General features: G+C 43.8%; 1 protein-coding gene across 21 annotated transcripts in view; it reads right to left on the bottom strand.

Annotated features, from left to right (window-relative positions):
* Nucleotides 1–26337, bottom strand: part of LOC116844731 (Down syndrome cell adhesion molecule-like protein Dscam2) — a 90669-nt gene that overhangs the window by 6047 nt on the left and 58285 nt on the right. For 8 of the 21 annotated variants that reach the window (XM_032816662.1, XM_032816659.1, XM_032816660.1 and 5 more), the window contains 18 exons: nt 24268–24585; nt 11876–11995; nt 11620–11793; nt 11236–11532; nt 9158–9519; nt 8363–8731; nt 8106–8292; nt 7744–8031; nt 7197–7466; nt 6896–7127; nt 5836–6012; nt 5576–5742; nt 4780–5019; nt 3787–3942; nt 3128–3265; nt 2149–2339; nt 865–1222; nt 162–219 (listed from right to left, as the gene is read on the bottom strand). In XM_032816662.1, coding sequence (XP_032672553.1) covers nt 162–219; nt 865–1222; nt 2149–2339; nt 3128–3265; nt 3787–3942; nt 4780–5019; nt 5576–5742; nt 5836–6012; nt 6896–7127; nt 7197–7466; nt 7744–8031; nt 8106–8292; nt 8363–8731; nt 9158–9519; nt 11236–11532; nt 11620–11793; nt 11876–11995; nt 24268–24585 — 4102 coding nt within the window. Of the gene's footprint in view, nt 1–161; nt 220–864; nt 1223–2148; nt 2340–3127; nt 3266–3786; nt 3943–4779; nt 5020–5074; nt 5258–5575; nt 5743–5835; nt 6013–6895; nt 7128–7196; nt 7467–7743; nt 8032–8105; nt 8293–8362; nt 8732–9157; nt 9520–11235; nt 11533–11619; nt 11794–11875; nt 11996–16125; nt 16414–17035; nt 17327–18371; nt 18666–19387; nt 19679–21816; nt 22108–22982; nt 23274–24267; nt 24586–26337 lie in introns of all 21 variants that reach the window. The other 13 variants (XM_032816665.1, XM_032816666.1, XM_032816663.1 and 10 more) reach the window with 9 other exon arrangements.

Genomic DNA, 26337 nt, shown 5'->3' with positions numbered 1-26337 from the left:
GATCAATTCGGAAAAAAGGTAAGATGATTATTTCATCGCGGTGATAATCAGCAAGTCGCAGCACTCGCGATCAAGTGAAATCGCTCGAGACACAGCGGCAGGCACGGTGTAACGCCATCAAACCGTTCACCGTTAACCAAGCTCACTCGCGCTCTACTGACCTCTCTATGAGTTTACGCATCTCCTCGGTGGTCATGCCGTCCTTGCTGCGAGCATTCACTGAAATAGAAAAACACACGGCACGATTGACACAACGATTAAACTACGACAACAACACGTATCATGCAATTTGTGGAAGCTTATGAACGATTAGGAAAAAAAAAGAAAAGAAAAAAGAAGTAACACATATAGTCCGCGGCGAGTCTTCTCCATTCGCGACTCGCTCGCCATGCGACACGTCCGCATAAGTGGGCCGTCGTACGCCTAATAATGCTTAGTGCGTGTAAAACGAGCAATGTAGTAAGAGCTGTGATCGGAGCGAGATAATTCTTCGAGAGGGAGCATGTGAGCCAAATCGCATAGAGTTCCTTTAGTTGAAAATTGAACACCGGGTGACTCACCATATGCAATCGGGAAGGAACGGATGGGAATGAAAGAGCAGTTGCAGTATTTCGTCATTACAGCTTCTCCTTCACTTCTATAAGAGCTTCTCTCTTGCTCGTTTCTTTCCTATTACATATGGTGGATCAAAGGGCCGATAATAAATCGATCATCGATGTCCATATTCTGACTAAAGGAATTCTAGGATCGCAGTACGGTTCGGATGGGGAAGACCCCCGACCTCCCCATCGGACCAGATCGAGCCTCGACTCCATGGTCTCCCCCTTGCTCGTTCTCCGACCTGTCACGAATCTTTCTACTGACCGCCGTAGTTGCGGTTGACAAGCTGATCGCGATCGCACTCGGCCTCGCTGATCTCGTTGCTCTCTTTGCTGTCGTTGAAGCTGGAGTTGTTTTGATCGTGGTTCCTCGGTGGCGGTGGTGGCGGTTCCGGCGAGCCTGAGACGGGAATATTGCGAGCCGAACCTACACTACGACGTCCAACCGATCCGCGAGATCCATAGTGATCGTAGGGTGCGCCATATTGTCCGTACTGTGAGCCGTATTGGTCTTCTTCGGGAGCGCAATTGGCCGGGTCGTCGTATTCAGGAGAGAAGACGTTATGAGTGCCGCTGCCACCTCCTTGAGACGGTACTCGGGAGTAGCGACCATTTTGACGAGGCTGCGGAAAACATTGAACACGATTATAACGATAATTGTGCGAAGAATGTGGCTTAAAGAGTAATTTAGTCATACAAAAATTCTTAAAAGTTCCCAGAAGAATTTTCTTAACCCTGGTAAAAAAAATTTATAAAGAACGATAGAATAAAAATAACCATTTTCTATCGTTTTGAATTTGGTTCGTGAATTTACAAAATGTGAATAGTATTCTATCGTATACAATAGAATACAATAGATAGTGATAGAATTTCTATTGTTAATTTCCTATAGAATATAAAGTTGGGTATAACCAGATAAAATACGATAGAATTCATATCTGAACTTGCGAGCATGAACGATACAGCTTAAAAAAAAATTCAAATTGATAGCGCTACAGAACATGCTAACATAACTTAACAGCAGAAATCGAGTAAGGTTTGTAAGATTTGTAGGATGTACAAAATCTGCAGGATTTGCAAGATCAATAGGATTTACAGGATCAGTCGGATTTATAAAATCTGCAGAATCTGTAGGATATGTAAGCTTTGCAGAATTTGTAGAATCTGAGGATCTGCAAGATTTACAAGATTTATAATCTATATCATTTAAATATTGCACATACATTAAATACATTATACAATATATTTAAATGGTTACAGAACGACAAATCCTGCTCGGTTTCTGTTGTCAAACTGTCATCAATTTATCATTAATCTGTCGTCAATTTGTCATCATACACTGATAGCAGATTCTGTTGTATTTATAACAGACAGTGCTCAAAATCTTTTTCCACAGATTTGGCTAACTGGATATGTACAATATGTTATATTGCTGAGTGGAAAACATTGATGTAATGTTGCTGTTAGATGATGTTTACTAGTAAATGGTTGAAACACCAACTATCATACAGTATAAGCGCTTTGATGAAATATTACAAAAGAAAAGTACCATAGATTGAGATCCAGATCGGCTATGAGCGGAGGCGTTGGTCGGATGTCCTACGGGTGGTCCCATGGTGCCGGAGTGGCCATTTCCTGGGTGGGGAAAGGTCTGGAATTGCATAGCCTTGCTCGGGTCCATTTCCTCACGGAATCCCAAAAGATGGAAAGTAGCGTACGGGCAGATCTCATCCTCCATACCTGCAAACGAACGATTATCCAGGGTAGACACTGCCGCTATGGGCAGAAAATCTATGAAACACGATGTTCTTTGACGATAAATATTGCTTTTAAGATTGCTTCTCGTGTGTAATGTCCGTTACGATAATTTTAGCCTCGTCAAGAATGAAACTAGAGGAAATAATAAGCAATCTTTTCCTTCTCTTGTTGATTTTACATGCGATTTCTAACCCGGATTTAAAAGACCAAAAAGATGTCTTTTACTCACTTCAATGTTTCTTCTTTCTTCTATTCTCGTACTAAGTGAATTCATTTTCAATAGGTAATCATGCGTTTCAAAGGTGTATTTAAGTAGACTACAGTCCAACGACACCCGATCGTCTTATCGATTAAAATCACACAGTCTTTATTTAATCAAACTACTTTCCTAATTATCTAATACTAAAATTTGTCTATACTTCTTCGTGGGTTGTAGGGACGAAATAAAAAAAAATCATAAATCGATATGACGATCACACGGGCGCAGGGACCTTCGTCTTAGAAAATATGATGGGTAAACGAATGTAACTCTAATCTAACGAATCTAACTCCTAAGTGGTTCGTGTTAATTGTCGGCGTGCTATGAGCGCAGGCATGCGAAAACGTGCAACATCGAAAAACGAGTCGTGACACGAGGCTCATGGAACGAGAGGGACTTACGAAGACCGGTTGTGACAAGCCCAGCAATGTCGCCGGCTCCGGATTATCGATCTTGTAAGGCGATCAGGCGAATGCCGGTCGCCTCGTGGACCAAAATTACTATTACCAACCTCTGTGCGAGAGACCGTCTGCACTGCCCATACGTGGTGGCGGCGGACATCTCCTGTTGGGCGCGTAGTGACTCAATTCCTCATACATGTGCCGCCTAGGATCCCACGTCGAGTGACTCCTTATAGAGCCAGTTCCACCTATCGAACACATACTACAAAGGTCGTACGACTCGCTGGCGCCTATCAAGATTCGTTCCCATCAACTGACAACCCTGCTTGCTTGGAGGACTCTGGGGAGGGTGTTGTTTTCTCTTTTTGCTTTCTTAGTGGCACGATCGATATGCGAACCGGTGCAATCGACACTCGTTAGGCACCAACGACGTGGTAAGCGCAAAACAAATATAGAAACGAACGTTATTTTTCGCTGGGGGGGACATAGGTATATCTCGGTAACGTATATAAGAACATTTCGAAGCGAGGCGAACGAAAAAATTGGCACAGATATAATGATCATGTGTACGTATGGGTTCTGTATAACATCTGAGAAAAACTTGTGTGACATATTGGTTAGAAGCCTAACATTGTGTGTGCGAGTCGACGTATCTCTTGAGAAAGAATGAAAGAAGAACTATCGTGCCGATGCGACAACAACTAGACAAGTAATTGAAACTGGTCTAAAAGGTAAAGTGTTGGCAGTTGTGGCTTACTTATAACTGTACCTCGCTTGATGCGATCGCAGGTGTTGTAGTTAGAGCCGGGTACAGGTGGCAGCTTGCGGTTAGGCGGTGCGATGTATCCCAATTCGTCGCGAAGATCAGACCTACGTTTGTCCAGCGTGGCTCCGCCGACTCCAGTTTGCTGATAGACCACATCGTCTGGAGCAGCGACGTGCGAGTAAATAAACATGGACGTGGGTCCCGATACTTTTAATCTCATATTATCACATTGTTTATGCCATCACCCACGCTTGCATAAAAAAAGGGGAAAAAAGGATTGAAATGAGATTTATCTTGCTAAAAGAATCAGGTAAGGATTGACGGAAGTAGAAATTTCAATAAAATACTATGTGACTTTATCTAAACGTATCACTTCTATCGAAAATTTCAATTCCTCATATTTCAGCTTATATAAAAAATTATCAAGTTTCTTTCGTTTTATATCGCGCGTAACTTGTTTCTAATGATTAAGGCTGCGTTCTGAAATTCACTGCCAGTACTGAAAATCTATAGTTCATGTTATGTATACTACAGAATTTCAGTATTGGCAATGAATTTCGGAACGCAGCTTAAATATTATATTAAATCATTAAGCACTTATCCGAATATACATCGCTGTCTATATAATTTTATCATATTTTACCGAAAACGCGATCCAGTTACATGAACTTTTTTTATCTAACTCTGTCAAATCTTTTAATCAAGGTTAGGGAATGAGGTAACTCGGCAGGACTTCAAGACTAGGGTGGCCGACGCGTGAATCGATCGTCAGGAAATTGTCACGATTGGATCGCGATTTTATGTCATAACACTGTGTGCTGATAATATTCACATCCACTGATCGATATCTAACCGATCAACACTGATACTTTCTCGATCGCTGTGTCCGACTAATCAAGATTGCAAGGCTCATAGAGAGCAATTTCATTTCCCGACGAACCTCCACCGTCTTTATACGATTTAGTGAGTTAAAGTAATAAAAAAAAATTGGTATACATTGTCCCTCGTAATATTTCTCGTCGGCTGAAGAGATACCTCGCAGCCGTGTTTGTTCCGGGCCTCGAGTTCTCCTCGAGAGCGCGACGCAAATGACAACTATTCCTACTATTATGACAACGACCGTTGCGCCGACCGGCACCACCACGTTTACGTCGAGCCAGCTTGGTAACCACGGGAAATAACGCCTCACGTCCGTGTTGTCGTTACCGCCGTTACGTACGGGAGGTGCGATCGTGCCTGTTCAGGGGAAGAGAAACGGACGGCAGACGGATTAGTGGGCGAAATGTTTTACCTTTATCGCCGCTGTGGCGATTGCCCCTCATGACGCAGATCACGATGACGGCAACGATTATAACGAGAACGGCTGCTACCACGGGCACGAACAAATTCAAATTAGCCATGAAAATTTTCATCGGGTCCTCATCATTGCCACCACCGTTCACGTCCGGTAGCTCGCGGGCCGGTGCAATGGTGCCTGGAACAGAAAATTTCGCCAACCGCTCAATCCAGCCACCATTGGCACCGGCTACGAGGCGCCGGCTGCGTAAGGTAAAAGTACCAATCTCTGGACCCTAATAACACTGTGGTACTTAACTCTGGACATTCTTATTGTTTCGGTCCTTAAATATTGAAACTTTCAATATAGAGAGAATATATATACATATATTCTATGTTGAAAGTTTAAATATTCGTGTTTGAAAAGCAAAACAATAAGAATGTCCAGAATTAAGTGCCAATGTTGTTCGTGTCCAGGCATTAGTACATTTACCTTAGGACTAACGCACGTACTCACCGCCAGTCACCGTCAACGTCGCGAATTCATACTCGGCTACAGCGAAACCAGCGTTGTTGTGTGCAGTAACGCGCAAATGGTACCAGCTCGCGGGGTCCAGGTCCAATACTACGAAGTTACCGCCCGGCTTGACATTGTTCGATACCTGATTCCATTCCTGCTGATGCCTGAAGAATGCGAAACACGCGCGCGTTAGTCATAGACATTGATTCACTGATCGCTTGAACTCGCCGAACGGGTTCGTTTTCTTTTAGTCTTACTTCTTCTTGTGCTCAACGACGAAATACAACATGGGGCAGCCACCGTCAGACCAGGCGCTCAAGTGCAGAGTGATGCTGTTCGTGGATACCTCGATGAATCTGCCTGCTTCGGGAATGATTGGTTTGGAGCCTTTCGTGCGCGTGTTCAGTATGTCTGAGGGATCGCCAGTTCCAATTCTGCGAAACGAAAAAATGCTGATATTAAAGCTCTTTGTTACATATACATGTGAAGAAAATTGTAGTAAGATTTACGTTGAAATTATATTTCCTTTTACAATGTCTTTGTGAAGCTGAAATTATAATATGAATTATTATGAAAATAATAAATTTATGTGACTTTTTACCGAATATATGAGGTAAGAAAGCATTCAAGTAATTATAATAATTTTATAATTATAACAACTTAAAGCTATTATAAGTCCTTACCACGCCATCTTGATTTAAAAGCGAGGAAACGCATGTTCAAAAATTTTGCAAAATATATCGAAATAAAAAAATATATCCAGAAAATAACACTAGCAATTGATTAAGCATATCTCTAAAGTATTCTAAACACTTTCCCTTTGCTCTAACAATCAATAAATAATTGTAAAATTAACATGACAAAATAATAAGAAAATGTAGGTTAAGAACAAAAATTATATATCACGTTAATTTTACGTTTATTGATTGATTGGTAGAACAAAGGAAAAGTGTTCGGACTATGTTAGAGGTGTGCTTAATCGAGATTGCAGGTGCCACTTTTAATATATCTTTTTCGACATACTTTGTAGAAATTTTTGGCATACATTTCTTCGCTTCTGACGTCATCAATCAAGAGTTCCGCAACGAAGTATCAGGAGCATTAACTTTTATAAGTAAAATCAGACATGCAAAACATTTTTAAACAAATGTATGCAATTTCAGCTATAATTTTAATTATAATTCTGTATATATAATTTCTGTATATTTAATTATAACTCTGTATATATGATCCAAAATTACTAACAAATTTTCTTGTAATTGTTACTACAATATTTTTTCCATGTATGTTAGTTTTTAGTTCTGATAGTAAAGTTACCCGTTGTATGCCGTGACATAGATCTGGTATCGTGAGCCACACCACAGATTCTCCAAGGTATATTTCTGTACTGTGGAGCCAATCTGAGCAGTTTCCCAATCGCCGAACTCAGGTTTGTAGTGGATCGTGTAACCATGGATTGGTGCGTTGTCAGTGGGATGTGGGCGCAATTTCATTGTCAAAGAGTTAGTGGTGGTGGCGGTAAGGGTTACTTGCGGTGAGTGCGGCGGAGCTGCGAATTTAATGTGACTGTCAATAAACGACGATCGAAATCAGCAGTTGGAATTTCATATCCACGTACCGTGTACGACCAGCTGATGAGTGACGGTGTCGTGGCCAAAGGAATTTTCTACATAACAAGAATACTCTCCAGCATCCGCACGATCGACTTCCTTGATGAACAAAGATCCTTCGGGCAACTGTCGCAGTCGGTCACTTGGTTGAAGAACGGCGCCTCGTACCTTCCATGTTACTTCCGGTGCAGGCACGCCAACAGTAAGGCAAGGCAATTTCACGTCTTCTTTGTACGTGGCGGTGAACTTGTCGTCAAACGATGCAATCTTGGCCGGTACTATATGAATAAACATCAGAAATATACAGTCAACCTGTGCGCATGCAATGTCGCTATTATTGAAATTTAATTTTCATATTATTTCATAATATTAAATTTCTAATTCTTCTTTCGATTTCAAATACATTTATTTAAAATACTGGACTGAAATACTTACATAAATGTATGAAAATAGATTGAAATTTTGCTAATGTAAATTTAAAGGATTACATGTTTTTCGTGAATTTAGAGAGAAAAACATGAATAAAGGGAAACGATTTAAGAGATAGTTAATTACCTCGAACGCTTGGTCCTAATGTCACGATCTTAGAAGCTTCACCTTCACCGATGTTTGTGCTAGCAGTCACCCAGAATTCATATCTGCGTTGTTTGTCCAAGCCGGATGCTTCATGAGTAAGTTGATTCGGTGGTACTTTCTGGCTGGTAGCTTCCTCGGCGTTGTCAGCTTTGGTGTAAACAGTATATTGAGAGATAACTCCGTTAGGTTGGCTAGGCGGGCGCCATGAGATGAGAATAGATTCCGCGGACATGACCAGAGCTTTAATAGCGATCGGAGCTTCGGGTGCTGAAAATAACAATAGAGAATGTAGTGCATTCGGACAAGTATTTCTTCAAAAAATTAAAGAACTCCTTAATTACCGTCTTGTTCTGTCTGACAATGGATCGGTGCGGACTTGACGCCATCTCCACCGGAAGTGAAAGCTAAGACTTGCATGCTGTAATTCGTATACTTCTTGAGGCCGTGCAGGATGGTTTCGCTGGAAGACGTAATCTTGGTATCCTTTGTGTTCTCGTCGTACCACGTGTCAGACGGTCCGTAGATGACCTAAAATAAATATTTAAAGACCCTGCTGCAAAGGGTTTACGCATCTTCCTCGATCCATGTCTTTACTAACTTTGTAACCGGTGATAACGCCGTTGGCCGCGCTCAAAGGTGGGGACATCCAGGATACTCGGATAGTCTGAGAGGTGAGAGTCGTGCAGGTGGTGTCATGAGGTGGTTGCTCGGGTACGCCTTCCGCGGTATGCTGCTTGCATTCCTCGCTCAAAGGTCCGGCGCCGACTTTGTTGAATGCCTGAATCACTACGCTATACTGCGTGTAGGTCTTAAGGTTCATGATTTGCAAATGGTGTTCCTTTCCGTCTTCCTTGGCGAACTCAACAGTTTCAAACATGTAAGGCTTGTCCGATGATTGTCTATGTCCAACGTAGTATCCGCGAATCTCACCGTTCCAGTCCTCGCGCGGCGGAGCTTTCCATATTACCTAACAATATTTACGTATTTATTTTGTAAGATAGTCGTATGGATAATAATAATTAGTAGTGTGAGGAACAACGGTAATAAATAGGAATGAATGGTTCTCTTGATACGCGACTAAAAATACGATGCTGAACTTTACAACTTTTTTAAAGTAAAATTATCAATGTCTGGACATATATTTATAATTTTGAATATTCTTGTATTGTTCTGATCTTCAAATACAAATCCGTCAACATAGAATATACGTATGTATTTAATATGTATATACATATATCTTGTAAATTTAAATATTCATATTTAAAGATCAAAATAATATAAGAATATTCAAAGTCAGGTACGTATCCAGGCATTGATACTTTTACTTTATATGTTACGAGTTCACCTTACAGTTCTGAGTCGAGAAACATAATGCAAACGTTTCCATTGTTACCTTGAGCGTGTGCTGGTCAAGAGCTTCTACTCTGACGGAGGTTGGCGGGCCGCTAGGCACTTCCTCGGCGGTGATGATGGTAACCGTGTCAGATGGATCGGATGTGCCGATTTCGTTCTCAGCGACGATGCGAAGGTGATATGTGGTTGCGGGTCTCAAGTTGAACACTCCAGCTACGTTCTGCTGCGAGCCAGGTACGAGAACTCTATCAATGTCAGTTTCCCAGGAACCCTTGCTGATCTTGTACTCAATAACATATCGCTTGATGGGGCTGTTTCCGTCATAAGGTGCGGCCCATGACAATTGCACTGAACGACCGGATTTATCCAAAACTTTGAGACCATATGGGACTTCCGGCACCTCTATAAGAACATTACACAGATTACATCGTAAATTTTGAGCTTTCATTTAGTATCTACGTGAATTACGATGTACAGGAGTGAAGCAAAGTAATGTGAACACCAATATTATCTGTATATTCTTTTTATATGTTGACTATGATAAAAGTTAGACAAGATAAAAGTTGCCTTTTGTTTCTCTTTTCATTGTCTATACTCTTTAAATTTATATATCAATGTATTACACGTTGTGTTTAGTATCGGTTAGTATGAGCAGTAAAATGAGTGACTTGTCAGACAACTTCTAAAGAGGACTAATGGTCGATATTCATTTAGCAGGAACGTCTATAGTCATAATAGCTAAGTTACTTAATGTTGCAAGAGCAGCAGTTTCTATGGTTATGACTGCATATACATAGTATGGTAAGACTTCATCGGCAAGGAAGAATAGTGGCCGAAAATCAAAATTGATAAAGATCGTTGAACACTAATAAGTATTGTGTCCAAACGATACGAAACTACTACAGCAAGAATGACAGTAGAACTCAATATTTATTTTGAAAAGAAAGAAGACCTTGTTTTCACAAAAGAGACCTTGTTTTCACAAAGAATTTCACAAAGCTAACTTAATAAGGCAATGTATTGTATTTCTCAGATGCTTATATTATTTTGTCCACTCTTTATACAGGGTTGGCAAAAAGTCCGAAAACGGTGAAATATCTCGAAAAGGATCAACTGTAGCGAAAAATATGTAAATATGTAAATATGTAAAGTTGTAGGACTTAATAAAATGTACCTAATGATGGCTAAAAATTTGACTTTGGGTGGAGGACGAAGATCATACGAAGGTCAAATTGAATTTTTTAAATTGGACCCCCCACTAGGGGGGGTTCATTTAAAAAATGAGCAACTAGGCTGGGAGCCTAAAAAACATAAACACAGGAGAAAAATAAGAATAACTTTGTTTTTCGTGTCTCGAGCTAAACGATATGACCGGCTTAGTTGTTCATTCGCTCTCATCGAACGCGGTTATTCATTCACGACGTAATATCACACGTACTCAGTCAAAACTCGCGCATATCCGCGCTTCACGATAACGCTTCTCGATCTTTGTATTTTAAAAACGAGTCGTGCTCTCTCTTACTTCTTACTCTTTGTCTTTCTTTTTCCAACTACAATTTCAAATTTCTTTTTTAAAAATGTTAACCGATAAAGAAAAGATAATGCTATTTCTTTATCGAAAATTTGGAAATCATATTAGATCATACGAAGAAGTAACTGATCTACACATTCAATGCTGCATATCCTGATCGCAATTTTATTTCTAAATCCACCGTTCAGAAGACAGTGATACGTTTTTACGAAACAGAAACAGTTAAAGACCAAAATCCTTTCAAGCCTCATAACTCTATGCCTAATAAAATGCCTAATAAAATATGCCTAATAAATATGCCTAATAAAAAAAATACTTTATTATAGGTTTTTGGAAAGCCCTTGAAATAAGCTACAAGAATATGTAATAAAAAGTGGGAGGTCCAATTTAAAAAAATCAATTTGACCTTCGTATGACCTTCGTCCTCCACCCAAAGTCAAATTTTTAGCCATTATTAGGTACATTTTATTAAGCCCTACAACTTTACTACTTACATATTTTTCGCTACAGTTGATCCTTTTCGAGATGTTTCACCGTTTCCGGACTTTTTGCCAACCCTGTATATAAACGCGTTGTAGTACACTGACCTTGTACAATCATGTTGATACTAGTGTCATCGCTACCGAAGGCATTCGTGGCTACGCAGGTGAATAAGGCAGAGTCGCTTCTCTCGGTTCGTTTGATGCTCAAGTCAGATAATACTCCATTAGCCAGGATTTCTTCACGAATAGTATAACGAGGGTCGCTCTTCGTGTCCAGCCTCTTGTTATTCATGTTCCACAGGATGCCAATTGGTTTCTCTCCTTGCGCCTCGCATTGCAGAACAGCTGGTTCGCCGCGACGTGCGGTTTGGTTTCTCAGTTTAATTTCAAATTGAGGAGGAGCTAAGGGAGAGATATTGCGAAAAGACAAATTAAATGAAACGTGTTGCTAATTGCAACAGAATATAAGGTGAGACAACGTTAAAGTACCTTGAACCGAGATAAGAATGACAGCGGACAGGCCTGATCCAATACCGTTAACAGCCTCGCAAAGATAATAGCCTTCGTTCGTCTTTTGGATGTTATTAATAGAGAGGGTACCATCTTCCACACTAATGTCAGGGTTACTCAATTTCAAGTCAGTATAATCTCCCGGCGTATCCCCTGCAAAGTAGAACAAACGTAGTTAGTGCACGCGAGTGGAGAAATTCGTTATTTGTCAGGCCACAGTAGTAAATGTACTCACCAGCAGCTCTCTTCCACGTGACCTGAGGCTTGGGGAATCCGTCGGCTTTGCACTCGACTCGTGCATCAGATCCTTGAGCAAATGCCTTATCAGTGGGTTCCAGAATCCAACGAGGCGGCACTGTTACAGAATAAATAGATTAGTCGCGATGCACTTCCGCGTGACACGATATTTTGCAATATCCGGGAGCCAGTCGCTCTGCTAATTTGAGTCGTTCATACTTACGAAAGTTCGAACAATTTTATTATCAATGATAAAATCAATGTATATCAACCAAAAATTAAATATAAATTACCACATTCTCTAAATAGATAAATAATTATTTTATATTTTTGTATATAAATTCCATGAAATCTAAAGCATTACAATTGATAATAATCAATTAATAATAATCAAATGTAAATCCGTTATATGTAAATCGATTTAATTTTGCTAAAAAGTTTAGATAAGAACTTCGAGTTAGATTATTAACTTTCAAGTTAATAAAATTGCTGATTAATAATTGTATCTACAACGATTATACTTTTATAAAATTGATATAGACTCGAATTATGGCAGCGAGTTTTGACGCATGCAGGACAAAACGCGACACGCTCCCGCTACTGCGATGAATAGAATGTAATATGGCATGCAGGTTTTTGAAATGATTATGCGGGTATCTAATGATATGAACAAAGAGAGTATGAGTGAAAGAGAAAGATGGAGAGAGAATGAAAGTAGAAGGAGAGAAAGAGAAAGAGAGAAGTGAGATAGAGTGACGGAAGAAAAGGTAGAACGAGAAAAAAAGAGTGATATAAGTAGTTAAGCAGAGAAAGAGACTACGGATTTCGCTCAGAAGGAGCCTAATAACAACGAGCATGCACGAAGCGCTGTCGAATTAGTTACTCGAGCACGGTGTATCATGCTATACCGCGTTTACGAATAATACTCGATTACGCTTATCCAATTATGAACGCATGCATATTAAGTGTCTACACTACATACGCGTACTACAAAATGAACAAGGCAAGACGTGTGATAAGGTGAAGGGCCGGGGAGAGGGCGTGTTGGGGGAGTTCATTCGTGGACAGGGTTGATGAATTCATCGAGGGCTATTCTGAGATGTGGTTGGATGGTCGGTCGGTCATCTTAGAACAAGGACGCGTTTCAGCGCGATGGGGGTACGGTGAGGTATAAATCGACACTCGAACGTAACGAGACGAGAAACACGCAACTCACATGTAAGACCTATGCAATCCTGCGAGCGCGAAGTAGCATTAGGTCGTTTGTGTTTTTGCGGAAACGGCGAGCGCGTATATGGAGAATATAACGCGCGATCAGACTCGCGCGTGTGACAGGGGAACGGTGTCGAAGCCAACGAAAAAATGTCGCAGAAGAGCGGCTGACGACGACAGCGAGGTAAACGAGGCGGGCAAAATAAAAGCTATCGATTGTCGAAGCGGACGACCTCGTACTTTTGATGTTCGCTTATTCGCTCGCTTTTGAAAATCGGCGGGTTCACACAGCGAAGGAGGGTGATTACAGCAGTGAGAAGTAAACGTGGATAGACAGAGAGACAGATTACAGAGATAGTAGAGTATGAAAAAAAAGTGTGTGGCAAGACAGTGGGAGAAAGAGGTACGCGCGAGAAAAGTTTACCGGCGACGGAAGCAACGCGCTGCGTAACAAGTCGAGTTTCGCGCGAGCGCCGAACCAACTGAAATATCCAGAAAGCTTTCGCCAACAGGGAAAAACACACGATCAGCTTCAGCAACGGTGAATAAAATGCAACCAATCAAGCCTGCGCTCAAATACTCTCGCGGGGCCTGCGCGGGGCTGCTTTATATTGTTCTCATTCCGAAACTTCGCTCAACCATCATTATCATTAATCATTAGTGCCATTCTCAGTACTCCGTTCTTTACTCTGGACCTAACCGTGGACTCGTAAGGTTGCCTCGTGGATCGCCCTGCCGGACGGATTACTAGCGATACACGCGTAACGTCCGCCATGCTCCGGGGTTACCGGCTCGATCAGTAGTATACTCGTCCGTGGGCCGAGTTTCCCGATGCTGTATCCCATGAACTGCGACAACGCTTCGCCCTCGTGGGTCCAGGCGATCTCGATCGGGACGTCACCGACCGGCACCATGCATGCCAATTGGGCGGCCTGCCCGGCATAGATCGGTCGGTCTCCAAAATCGAACGGACTGATCCGTGGCAGGACTGCAACGGAACGGTAGGTAGATCCATGCTCGTAACGATCCTCTCCCCACGATCCTTCGCGATCGACACGAACGGCTCGACCGTCAGTCAGTTTATTCGTGCGATTCGTCCTCTGTAATCTGCTGTTCTGTGTTCCGAGAATCTACGGCCTTGCCTTGTCTCTGTCTCATTCAGCGCTGTTGTTAACACCGTCTGTGATCACGTACGACGCACGCGATAATTCGCAAATGATCTGGTCAGTGAACTGAATTAATCACGTGGAATAATCGAGATCAACCCTCCGACGGAGTCGGTGACTGATGCTGTGGTACTTCCATCACCGTGCTACCGAGATGAGAGAAAGGGATGCGGAATGACAGAGTGTATGGCAGAGAGTGACTGTTTTTGGACCGGGAAAGAACGGGAGACATGGTTCGTCTCGTAATGCCGACTGTATATTCGGGTCTAACATCCGGAACACGTCACGAAGTAAGTCGTGAGCACAAACTACGCTCGCCTATGCGAACCAGCTAAACGATGTAGTCTCGTAACAAGGAAGACAACTGTCTATATAGTAGATAGAAAGAAACAATATGCGTCGAGCAATGCAGACTTCCAGAGGCACACACATCTTTCATAATATCATCGCAACAGTCAGGGCAGAACAAGATTGGAGATATTACGACGTATAAACGTAGAAGCGGCAGCAAAGGTTCAGGTCTAACATATCGAACGCTACTTGATAGATAAAAATACACAGGTACGTATACGTATATATATGTATATATATATATATATGTAATAAAACTACAACCGAATATAAAAGGGTAAACGTACCACTGCTTTCCGCTCAAATAGTAATACGCATACAAAACGGCTGTACTCTACGCGTACGCCCGTTAAACACCATCATCATGCCGCGGTTTCGCTTTGTGTTAACATTCGAGTAGTCGCGGGCACCTGTGAGGTGCTGCTCGACTTCATTTTAGTACGGCGCGGAGTGGGGGTTTAGAGAGATACGCGCCATTTGTCCTATCTCTCCTGTCTCCGTAGAGCAATGCACGCTTGCCTTCCGCAAAATTAAAGCTGTTTTTTTTCTAGATGTTGCATTTTCCACATAATTTTAATACAATGTTTAATGAAATTTCTGCTTTATTTCAATGTTTCCACAAAGTCTAAGGGTCATAATGGTCAGAAAAATTATGTTTAAAATGTGGATTTTCTATCAAATGAATGAACGTCACCTCTCAGGTGACCTGCGACCATTTTTGTTCCACAAAGAACCGCGCCAAGCGGAAGGTTAATAGCTTCATTTCTTTTTTCAATCATTTTCTGTTTTTTTTTCGCTGGATGCTTGTGATCGTGTGTTCATTTTCTCTGTACCGTTCACTTTCAGATGGGCGCTATGCCTAGCACGGCCCACTGGATTATCGGCGACGCAAGCATACTCCCCGGCGTGCTCTCCCCTGACAGCGGGGATCGTCAGGGCCGAGACTCTTTCCCCCAACGCGGTGATACCCACTCCGTCGCCTACTTCTAAATGGCGGCCCTCGAACAACCACTTGAGCGAAATCGGCGTGTCCCCCTTCACGACCGCGCAATGGACGATTATCAGATCGCCGGAGTTGGCCTCGTCGAACGCGAACGGCTGCAGATGTGGAGCGACTGCCGAGAGATAGAAGACGGAACAAATGCTAGAGATAACAGGCAATAAGAGAACGAGACACGCGAGCGAGAATGAATGAACATCCCGCTTATCATCAGGGCAAGTTCGCCGCGAAATTCGGCGCGATACCGCTAGGCAGCAGCGACACCGCCAGGCTTGGCTGATAATCGTGACGGTCTGCTCTCGTGTCTGATCGCGTCGCGCAATAATGGCGGACGCAATTTGACCTTAGTCTTCTTAAGGGCCCGGTAAGAACGCGCGATAGATATTTGAGCGGAAACGTTCAAACGAGTGTCTACAAGGGTCAAGCGGTTGGCCTGGGACAATGGGATGGGATTTGCTCAGGGGGATTCGCAGGCCTGAATGAAATATCGAGAATAGATCCTTGGAGATCAGTATGCACCGTTCACAATGAGATCGGCCGAGAGCTCATGCCTGCCGGCAAGGTTTTCCGCGATACACGTATACGTTCCAGCATGAGTCGCCTGGACGGATCCTATGCTGAGTATGGCGCCACGTCCGCCCAGATCCACGATCGAGATTCCAAAGTGCGGCGAAATCGCATGACCGTTTAAGGTCCAACGGAGCTTCAAGGGTGCATCGCCCTCGACCACTGCGCATGGTACCGTTACTACTTGACCCGAGTTAAGCGGCTCCTCGCCGAACGAGAATGGCAATAATTTCGGAATGACTGGAAGAGAAAGAGACAGAGATCAGAAAGGGAGAGAAAGAGTCTACGTTGAAGCCACGATAGAACGATTTTTCAGTTCACGTCAAGAGGTCGTATCACATCCCACGAGACGCTCTCGATCCTAGTTCGCCGTTTGTCCCTCCTTCGTTTCCTCTTGCTCCCGCTTTACGATCTGTGTTTTATTGTGCGTGAATGTGTTGCGTTCTTGTGCTGCATCTCCGACGTCGAATATTCCGACGCGATGTCGATCAACGTAACGAAATCCAAAGAAAGAATAAGTGTGTGTAAACTAAGATGACGTAAGAGAAACGTAATGTGTCCAATGAGATCGCATTCGACGGCGGCTAAAGTGACAGTGACGGTCTCTAGAGAACACAGACATACGTCGTGCTGCAAATAATATAAAAAGCGAGGGAACGGATCGCAGGTCTCTGCTCCTCAAGTAAAACGCAAACTCAGACGAAAGTAAAACACACGATGGGGAATGAAAACACGCAACCGGAATGAAAAATGGTGAGACTCGCAGGAATGATCGCCAGGCTCGGCAGGATGCAGGATTGTTTGGGTGTTAAACGGCTAACGAAAATGCAAATCGCCGGCATAGGCTTTTCCAGAGGTGTACCATTCACGTCCAAGGTGGCCGAATGGGAGGTCGATCCAGCCGCGTTTGAGGCAACGCAGGTATACTCTCCGGCGTGTCGCGCAGCTACCGATTCAATAGTCAGTTGTCTGACACGTTTTCCGGAATCAGACACGATCACGTCGCCGTGATAAGATTGTATGGGACGGCCATCGAAGGTCCATGTGATCTCCAGAGGGGAGTCGCCTTTGGTCACCACACACTGCACCGATACGAGATCTCCGGCGTTAACGGGTTCCTCGCCGAAGGATATCGGTAGTATCTGCGGGGAGACTGAGACAACGAACGACAAGATAAAATACGAATCGAAAAAAGCGGGAGAACCATGTACTCGCAAAATTTGAAGAGCGGAGGCTCCAATCGTTCTTAGGTCTCGAGTACATCACGGAGAAAACGAATGAGAATGACGAATGAGCAGCTTCCGTGATTTTCGTCTGAAATGACGTAACGGGAGAGAAATGAACGTAACGAGAAGGATAAAGTTGCAGGTGATAGCGGTTTCTCGCGGTATCGAAATCCAAGGATTGATTCTTTCGCCGACTGGTGAGTTTCACGATTTGTATCTGTTGGGAAGGATAGATTCTGAAGTATTTGTTGCGGAGTAGAGTGTTGTCGGTGATACTACGTCTTAACATGCGGTTTATCAGTACCGTTGACCGATAAAATGGCGGAACGGCTGACGGACCCGACCAGGTTGCTCGCGACGCAGCTGTATTCACCGGCGTGGCGGGCGGTTACGGATTCAATGATCAGGACGGATGTCTTTTTCCCGCTGTTAGAGATCGTCACGTCCGGGTGAGTGAGACGCGTGATAGGTTCGCCATTGAGGCTCCACTGTATCTCGATCGGTAAATCACCCTTTAAAACACTACACATTGCGGAGACTTGCTCGCCCCAATTAGCCGGTCCTTCGCTGATGGAAAATGGAGCGATTTGCGGGGTGACTAGAAACAATCGTAGAAAACGATCAGTACACTACACATGTAAACGTTTATATGTACTCTTTGACCGACGGAAATTGCGCACATATTGAGCAAACGTAACATCATTTTCTCTCATGTGACTGATTTCTCTGCAAACTGAGAGATCCCTCCATCGTCTCAAGTATGTGCCTTGCTAAACATTCATGTGTTCGTACGTTATCAGTTGCCAATTATACCTCACACGATGGGACAGAGTTTTAAAGGGGTGCCGCATTATCGTTGTTAATCGAGGAAAGGAGAACGGTGTCGTGTCTAAGTACACGTGCTTGCAGGCAGAGTAACGGAGTCAAGTCGTTCGATCACAGCGAAGCACTTCACTTCATGCATTGCTGTACCGTTGACAGCCAAAGTAGCGGAGTAGCTCGTCGCTCCGGCGGCGTTCGAGGCCGTGCAAGTGTACTCCCCGGCGTGTCTCGCGCTCACGGCCTCAATAGTGATTACACTGACCCGCTTGCTGGTACTCGATATAGATACGTCCCCGTGATTCTCCCTGGTGATGGGCTCGCCGTTCAGCGCCCACGACATGTCGATCGGCAGATCACCCTTTACAATCGTACAAACCGCCGAGACAGCCTCGCCCCAATTCGCGGGCTCGTCGCTAATCGAAAACGGCGCTATCTGCGGGGCGACTGAAAATGACGTTCCAAGACATGACAAACCCGTTAACAACAAACTTGGTTGGATTCTCTCGAGCACCTGCGTGGTGTTATCTGCTGAACGAGGGAAACTGACCCAAACACGTCTATCGAAGGATGCCGTGCGAGAAAACACGATGGAAACTAATATACCGCCATTTTTGTTCAGCTCACAGGGACTCGCGCGATTTTCCATCCGCAACTCTGTATTGTGCCAAAGTCTTCTGCAATTTTCTCTAATGGCCACGCTCTGTTCTAATATACTTTACAGTCCTGGCATTTATTTCAATTTACGTATCATGGCATTCACGCTCCTGCAATCATCGCTATGTTGTTACATTCTGCTCGATTGTTCTTGTTCGGTAGCTGTTTATGCAAATGACCTTTTCGAGTGTGGGAAAGATACAAAGAGATACTCAGTGAAAAGATGTTCGTAGTGTCGTTGCATCGAAGTGACTACGCGGTGAAGCTGCGAGCCGCAAAATCCCCGCGGTCGTCGCGAATGCACGATGAAGTACAGACGGCAGATAGACGCGCCCTCATCGTCCCCCGTATTCAACGAAGGGCCAAGGAATGTTGAAAAGATTGTGAGTGCGCGGGTAAGATGGTTGAAAGGGATGATGAAAAGGAGGGACTTTTTGTCTTCTCCCGGGAAGATAAAGAACAGTCGAGACGACGTCGCGTCTACGCTCGTCGTATACATGCGCGCGTGTTACCGTTGACGGCCAAAGCGGCCGTATGGCTGGAGGCCCCGGCTTTGTTCGACGCGGTGCAAGTGTACTCGCCGGCGTGTCTGGCCGCGACCGCATCGATCGACAGGACGCTCAGACGCTTGCCCTTCGTGATAGAGAACTGATCGGTACTTTCGGCGGATATCGGCACGCCGTCGAATGCCCAGGCAATGTCCATTGGGAAGTCCCCCTTCAGAATGGAGCAGGTCGCAGAGATCGCCTCGCCCGAGTTCACCGGCTCGTCGCCGAATGTGAACGGGAAGATCTGCGGAGCAACTGCGATCGCGGATCGCGCGTGAGAGACTCGGCAATCAATTCTATATCCCGTCGATGAGGTCCGTTCGCGCGATCATGGTCCTTAGATGGTACACGGTCCTTGGCGAATGGTCGATTGGGAGTAATTACAACGATTAGGATTTGCAAGGGTGTATCGTATCGTGAGACTAAAGCAATGCGATGATGATGAGGGGGGATCTGATGAATTACAAATCGCAGTGATGGGTTTTAGGCAAGTGCTGTTTTACACGATGTTTTAGTTGGCGTGCAGGTGTGCTTCTGGAGATAGGTACCATTGACGGCGAGAGTGGTCGAATGGCTGACGTTGCCGGCTCTGTTCGTAGCTACGCACGTATACTCGCCCGCATGCCGCGCGGCTACGGATTCGATGCTGAGGGCACTCATATGCTTGTTTATCTTCGTGATTATGATATCCGAATCGCCCGAGTTAATAGTTTTACCGTTAAATTTCCATACGATCGTAACAGGAAAGTCGCCTTTCATTATGGAACACGTGGCCGAAACCATGTCACCCCAATTCGCTGGCCCGTCACTGATCGCGAAAGGCCCTATATGCGGCACAACTATAATATCATGATAACAAACGATTAACTGCGTGTGAATTCCACAGGATCTAAGTCTACATAAATTAGCAATCAACTCGTCGGACACCTGCTCTCAGATATCTTAACGTTTCTGCTCGTAGGAATTGTTGACAACGCGTCTCGCGACAATTGTTCCTAAGACAGAAGTACCAATGCTCGGACACGCACCTAATCCTGCACATTCCTATTCTTTTTGTTGTGTGTGTGTGTTGTGGTCTCTAAATATTTAAACTTTCAATATAAATACACACAAAATGTCTCACACCAACTGGAAAATATTGAAATGGTGGATAGTAGAAGTCAAACCGAAAAGTTCTTTGTCATTTTTTTATAAATACGATAGTTAATGAGTTGTTAATTAATTAAGTTTGATGCTCAGCGCGCTGTAATGGCGGAGCTTTTTCCCCAAAAAATTAGAATAGCGGAGCTAAGAGACGGAAACTCGACGCGCGTCACTACCTAACGCTCCATGCGTTATGTATCAAACTTTAACTCGTTAACTATTGCTCGTATTAAAAAATGGCAAAGAACTTTTCGTCTTGGTTTAACTTCTACTATTTACCCTTTTGATCCTTGATGTTATTAAAAAAAGGATTTAAGCTTTATAAGATAAATGGTAGATCACATTAAAACTGAGTAAAAATAATTTTATAATCATGAACCAAAAAATTAATAAGGTAATAAAAATTAATAAGTTAATAAGAATAAATAAGGTAACAAGAATGTGTTATGAAATAATTTCTCTCTCTCTCTCTCTCTCTCTCTCTCTCTCTCTCTCTCTCTCTCTCTCTCATTAAGTGTTTTTTACTCAGTTTAGTGAATATTACCTACCCTATAAGTCTTGAATTCTTTTTCCTAACTTCCTATATGTTAAATACATACATATACATATACACTCATACATATACATACATATACTGAAAGTTTAAACATTCGTATTCGTATTAAAGACCAAAACAATAAGAATATTCAAGATTAATTATGTGTCAGAGAGTTGATATTTTTACTTTAATATTTCTGAAATAGAAGAAAGATTTGCACGTCGATGAGACACTATGTACTATTATTTTCATTGCTACCTTCAACTGCTACTCTTCTGACGTTTCTGCGCAAAAAAAAGATTGAGGAATATCGCAAAAGGCCCTAAATGCGGCGAAAATGTAATATTACGATTAATCGAAATCCACCTAAATTAATCGAAATCCACCTAAAGAGTCTAACTTTACATAAATTAACAATCAACTCGTTAGACATCTGAGGACACCCTCGGTGTGTCGCAGACATCGCACTCCTGCTTTCTTATTCTTTCGTCGGCAACGCGTCTCGTGACGATCGTCCCTAAGATCGCTGAAATAGAAGGATTGAACGTCGACGAGACACTCGACGCACAGACTGCTACTCTATTCGCGTTTCCGCGCGAGAGAGAAGGAGATTGCAGGATATCGTGGGAGTGATAAACCGCTCTGCACATGCACGTAGGTAGAGGGTGTAAGAAAAGCTACGCGAAACATAAGACGTGGGAAGACGTTGTACCGTTCACGGCCAGTGATGCGGAATAACTCGTTCCACCGGCAACGTTGCTAGCCGTGCAGGTATATTCCCCGGCGTGGCGCGCCGTCACGGCATCGATCGTAAGCAGACTGACGCGCTTGCTGGTATTGACTATCGTTATGTCGGGATGATCCCGAGAAATCGGCTCGCCGTTGAGTGCCCACTCGATCTGGATCGGGTGGTCGCCCTTCAACACCGTGCAAGTCACGGTGATGGTATCACCCCAATTCGCCGGCTCCTCGCCAATTACGAACGGCATAATCTCGGGTGCAACTACGAATGTATCTTAATTACAGCCCTGTTCTACTTTGATCGGATACTTTTGGCAAACTTGAAATGTGCGACTCCTCACCGGATTCGCGGATTGCCCGACGTTATTTAGCAAGTTTAACGGAACTCGGATAAGCAGTGAAGCCTAATGTTTCTTGAATTCATCCTGCAACATCATCAGCTCGGTCTGTAATCTCCGTTGAAACCCGAGAACGCGAAGGAACGTGACGGGAGATGAGTGTATGAATGGTGTTGGTGTCAATCTACGTGAAAAGGATGACTCGTACATGCACCGGGGAATTAATAAAAGCTTCGAAGAACGTCGTATTGTACCATTGATGGCTAAGGAAGCGGAATAACTCGTCCCACCGGCGGCGTTACTGGCCACACAAGTGTATTCTCCAGCGTGGCTAGCCGTAACGGCGTCGATCGTAAGCAGGCTGACGCGTTTGCTGGTGGCGATCGTTATGTCAGAAAAATCGTGCGAGATCGACTCGCCGTTGAGCGCCCATTCGATTAATATCGGCTGATCTCCCTTCAGAATAGTGCATGTTGCAGTGACAGTCTCTCCCCAATTCGCCGGCTTTTCACTGATCACGAAAGGTGCTATCTCCGGGGCAACTACAGTGGGACAGATACGCGATCCTGTAGCGATGAACGATCAACTCGCGGGAGTTCGAGCGCGCAAATCCAACCGGGTGTGTGAGTATAACACGACGCGCCATCGCGACCTCGTAACGCCTTGAGAAGACCGCGAGTGACCATCAATTACGATTTTCAGGCAAGGAAATGGTAACATAATGGATAATAGGTGGTGAGATGGGACACAAAGGTGTGAGAGAATAAATGCATAGGGGATCTCTCAGACGAGAATGTACCGTTCACAGCTAATGTCGCTGAATGACTGGTCGCTCCGGCTCTATTCGAAGCCGAACACGTGTATTCCCCTGCGTGTCTCGCGGCCACGGACTCGATGCTGAGAATGCTATTCTTCCGCGTCGTCGCCAGGATATTAATGTCCGAACGATCTGGCCGAATCGGCTCGCCGTTCAACGCCCACGTAATCTCGATCGGTAAGTCACCTTTGAGGATGGCGCACACCACGGAAATGGAATCGCCCCAGTTTGCTGGTTCCTCGGCGATAGTGAACGGTGCGATTTGCGGTGCGACTGTAACGAGTTCTACGTGTTTTTTTCTTTCTCTCTCTCTCCCTCTCTCTTTTGCCCTGTGTAAACCGTCAATCTCCTTGACAACACGACTATGTCGATGGATGCGGCGGCAAGGCCTGAGAAAGATTTGAAGAGGAAGAGGAAATATATAAAGATGTGTAAGTAGTTGCTGTTGAGCTGTCAAAGATATTTTTTTTTACACCCGATTGCATACGCGATTTTCGATCGGGTAGGGAAGGAAAAAGAAAACAGGGAAGAAGGGCGATTTTAACAAGACCGACATTTCTTTTCTAACGATTATTGTAGGTACCATTGACTGTCAATTCCGCGGAATAAGTGGTTGCGCCGGCAGCATTAGAGGCAACACAAGTGTAAGTGCCCGCGTGACTCGGACTCGCAGAATCTATGGACAGCAGGCTGTTCCTCTTGGTAGTTGTCACCGATATTCGATGATTCTCCTCGATGGGCATTCCATTCAACGCCCAAGTGATTTCTAACGGGGAGTCCCCGTTGACGATCGTGCAAACCGCCGAGACAGAGTCGCCCCAGTTCACCGCCTTGTCGGCCATTTCGAAAGGAGCGATGCGCGGCGGTACTGTCGGGTCATAGAAACGCTACTTCACATGGAACCGGAAGCAGGACAAGCGAAATGAGATATGAGAGGAAGCTCGACAATTATAGATCGTGAAAATATCAACCTGCTTGGTCTAATTTCTTTTACGACCGAGTCTTAGGGCGCAACCTGCTTGGGAAGGCATTCCAATAAAGAGACTTCAGCAAAAGGAACACAATTGACACGTCATTGATGTTCTAAAGCATAACTCAACTACTGATACGTGATTATTATTAATTACATCCCAAAGCTGCGGGGCATTTACCGTACGCGCAATCTTTTTTTCCTGGGTGCCATGAAGCACTAAGAAAAGCATAGCCCGGTGTTTCGTGCGTCCAACCAACCACCCAACCGTCATTGATTCAAACTGAACAAGCGTACCGTTCACCGAAAGAACCGAAGAATGGGTAGCGGTTCCGGCCGTGTTGCTCGCAGTGCACGAGTACTCGCCCGCGTGTCTTGCGGCTACCGATTCGATCGTCAGCGTGCTGGCCCGTTTGCTACTCCTGCTTATCACTATATCGGAATTGTCGTAATTGTGCTCGTCGAATGCGCCATTCGCGTCGATTACGCGGCCGTTAAATGACCAGACTACGTCGATAGGCAGGTCGCCTTTTATCACGGCGCACTGAACGGTCGCCATCTCGCCCGCATTGGCCGCTTCGTCACCGAAGGTGAAGGGCGCTATTTGCGGGGCAACTGCAATCGCGAAGGGCACACTCGTGAATCACACGTGGGAGCTTCCGAAGTGGCCACCCGAACACTCGCGGTCAGGTGAAACGCAGAACGTAGTCGAAACAAAACAGAAACCAAAGTAGACGATATTCACAAAACAGTTCCTCGGGGTTGCCACAAGGAAGATCGGAGAAGGGATGGGAAAACGACACTAGAGAATATAAAGGGCATCCAACAACAATGTAACGGTTAAGCGATACGGGAACGAAACCGAAGAGAAAACAAAAACAAAAGAAACATGGACCATCGTTTCGCTGTCTGTGCGGGATGGACCTTGTCACTGGCTGTCGTCGTCTTCGACGATAATCTCACGAATCTTCTAGACTACCACGCGTTATGCGGGATTGTCGTCGAAGGCGACGGCAGTGAGCTTGAACGGCGATTACTCAAATCGATATATTACTGCGGAGATACAAGAAATTACAAGAGAATAATGAAAGAGTGTGTACAGATGTAAGGCAGTAATTTTTACATATACGAGCGCGGTACCGTTCACCGAGAGTACAGCGGTGTGACTGTCGGATCCGGCGGCATTGGTCGCAGTGCATTTGTATCTTCCAGCATGCCTCGCCGCTACGCTGTCGATGCTCAAGAAGCTGACCCTCTTATTGGTCACGATATTAACATCCGGCCGACTCGAGTCGATCAGGATGTCGTCGAACGTCCATGTCAATTTTACGGGGAAGTCGCCCTTGACGATCGTGCAAGAGACCGACAGCATCTCGCCGGAGTTGAGAGGATCGTCGCCAAAGGAAAACTGGAGGATCTGTGGCGCGACTGCGTGAACGACACGCCGGCACAGACGGAAGGGTGTAACGAGAGACAGAGAATACGTGAAAGTGGACGAAAGGATGAACGGTGGTATTTTGTGCGTGTATGAATGTTATATGTTAAACAGTTTTGCATATTTTTAGTAACATTATGTACAAAAAAACAGAAAAGTATACATGTTAAGAGGGTAAAACATTTTTGCCGCGCTCGTGGAAAACTTAAATTCAAAACTTTCTAACTATTTTGTTTCTCAATATTTTGCTATAAAATTTGATATGAGTCTATACTTAATATCAATAAATATCTTATATAAAGTAGAAAACGAGAAACAAAATAATAGCAGAACATTTCTGTGAAACTTCTTTTTCTCACGGTGGACCTGATAACCTCTTGTAAAAATTTCTAGACAAAAAAATATATTTTTAATGCATTAAAATTTTAATTGCATTTTTAATTGCAGTAAATTCTTTAGATATTATTGTGGCCGATTTTTTCCCAAAAATTACAATTGTACTAGCCTATCAAAGTTTATTTGATAGAAAAACGCTTTCTTTAGACTTTTTTTAAATAACTTTGATTTAAAAAATTATTTTAAAAATCTATATGATAATGATTAAGGAATTTAAGGGTGTATTTTCCTTTTTCCGTCAGAAAAGGTTATCAGATCCAGTATGAAAAAAAGAGAGGATTCACAGGAAGAGTTGCTGAGTTCCATTATAATTTTGTTTCTTATTTACACGTTTTTATTAATATATAATGTAAACTCATACTAAATTTCATAACAAAATACTAGAAGACAAAAAAGTTACAGGGTTTTGACTTAAGCTTTTCACGTGCGCGGCAAAGGATTTAACGATCCGGGTAAAATCTAGTGTTATTAGTATATATATGTAAATATATAGCAAAAAATCGTAATAATTAAATTAACGAGGCTGCATGTAAGTG

This window comes from Odontomachus brunneus, unplaced genomic scaffold (assembly GCF_010583005.1).
Source record: "Odontomachus brunneus isolate Ranch 3 - 2012 unplaced genomic scaffold, Obru_v1 Obru_scaffold_045, whole genome shotgun sequence".
Taxonomy (NCBI): Eukaryota; Metazoa; Arthropoda; class Insecta; order Hymenoptera; family Formicidae; genus Odontomachus; species Odontomachus brunneus.
This window is presented reverse-complemented; position numbering and strand designations above follow the sequence as displayed.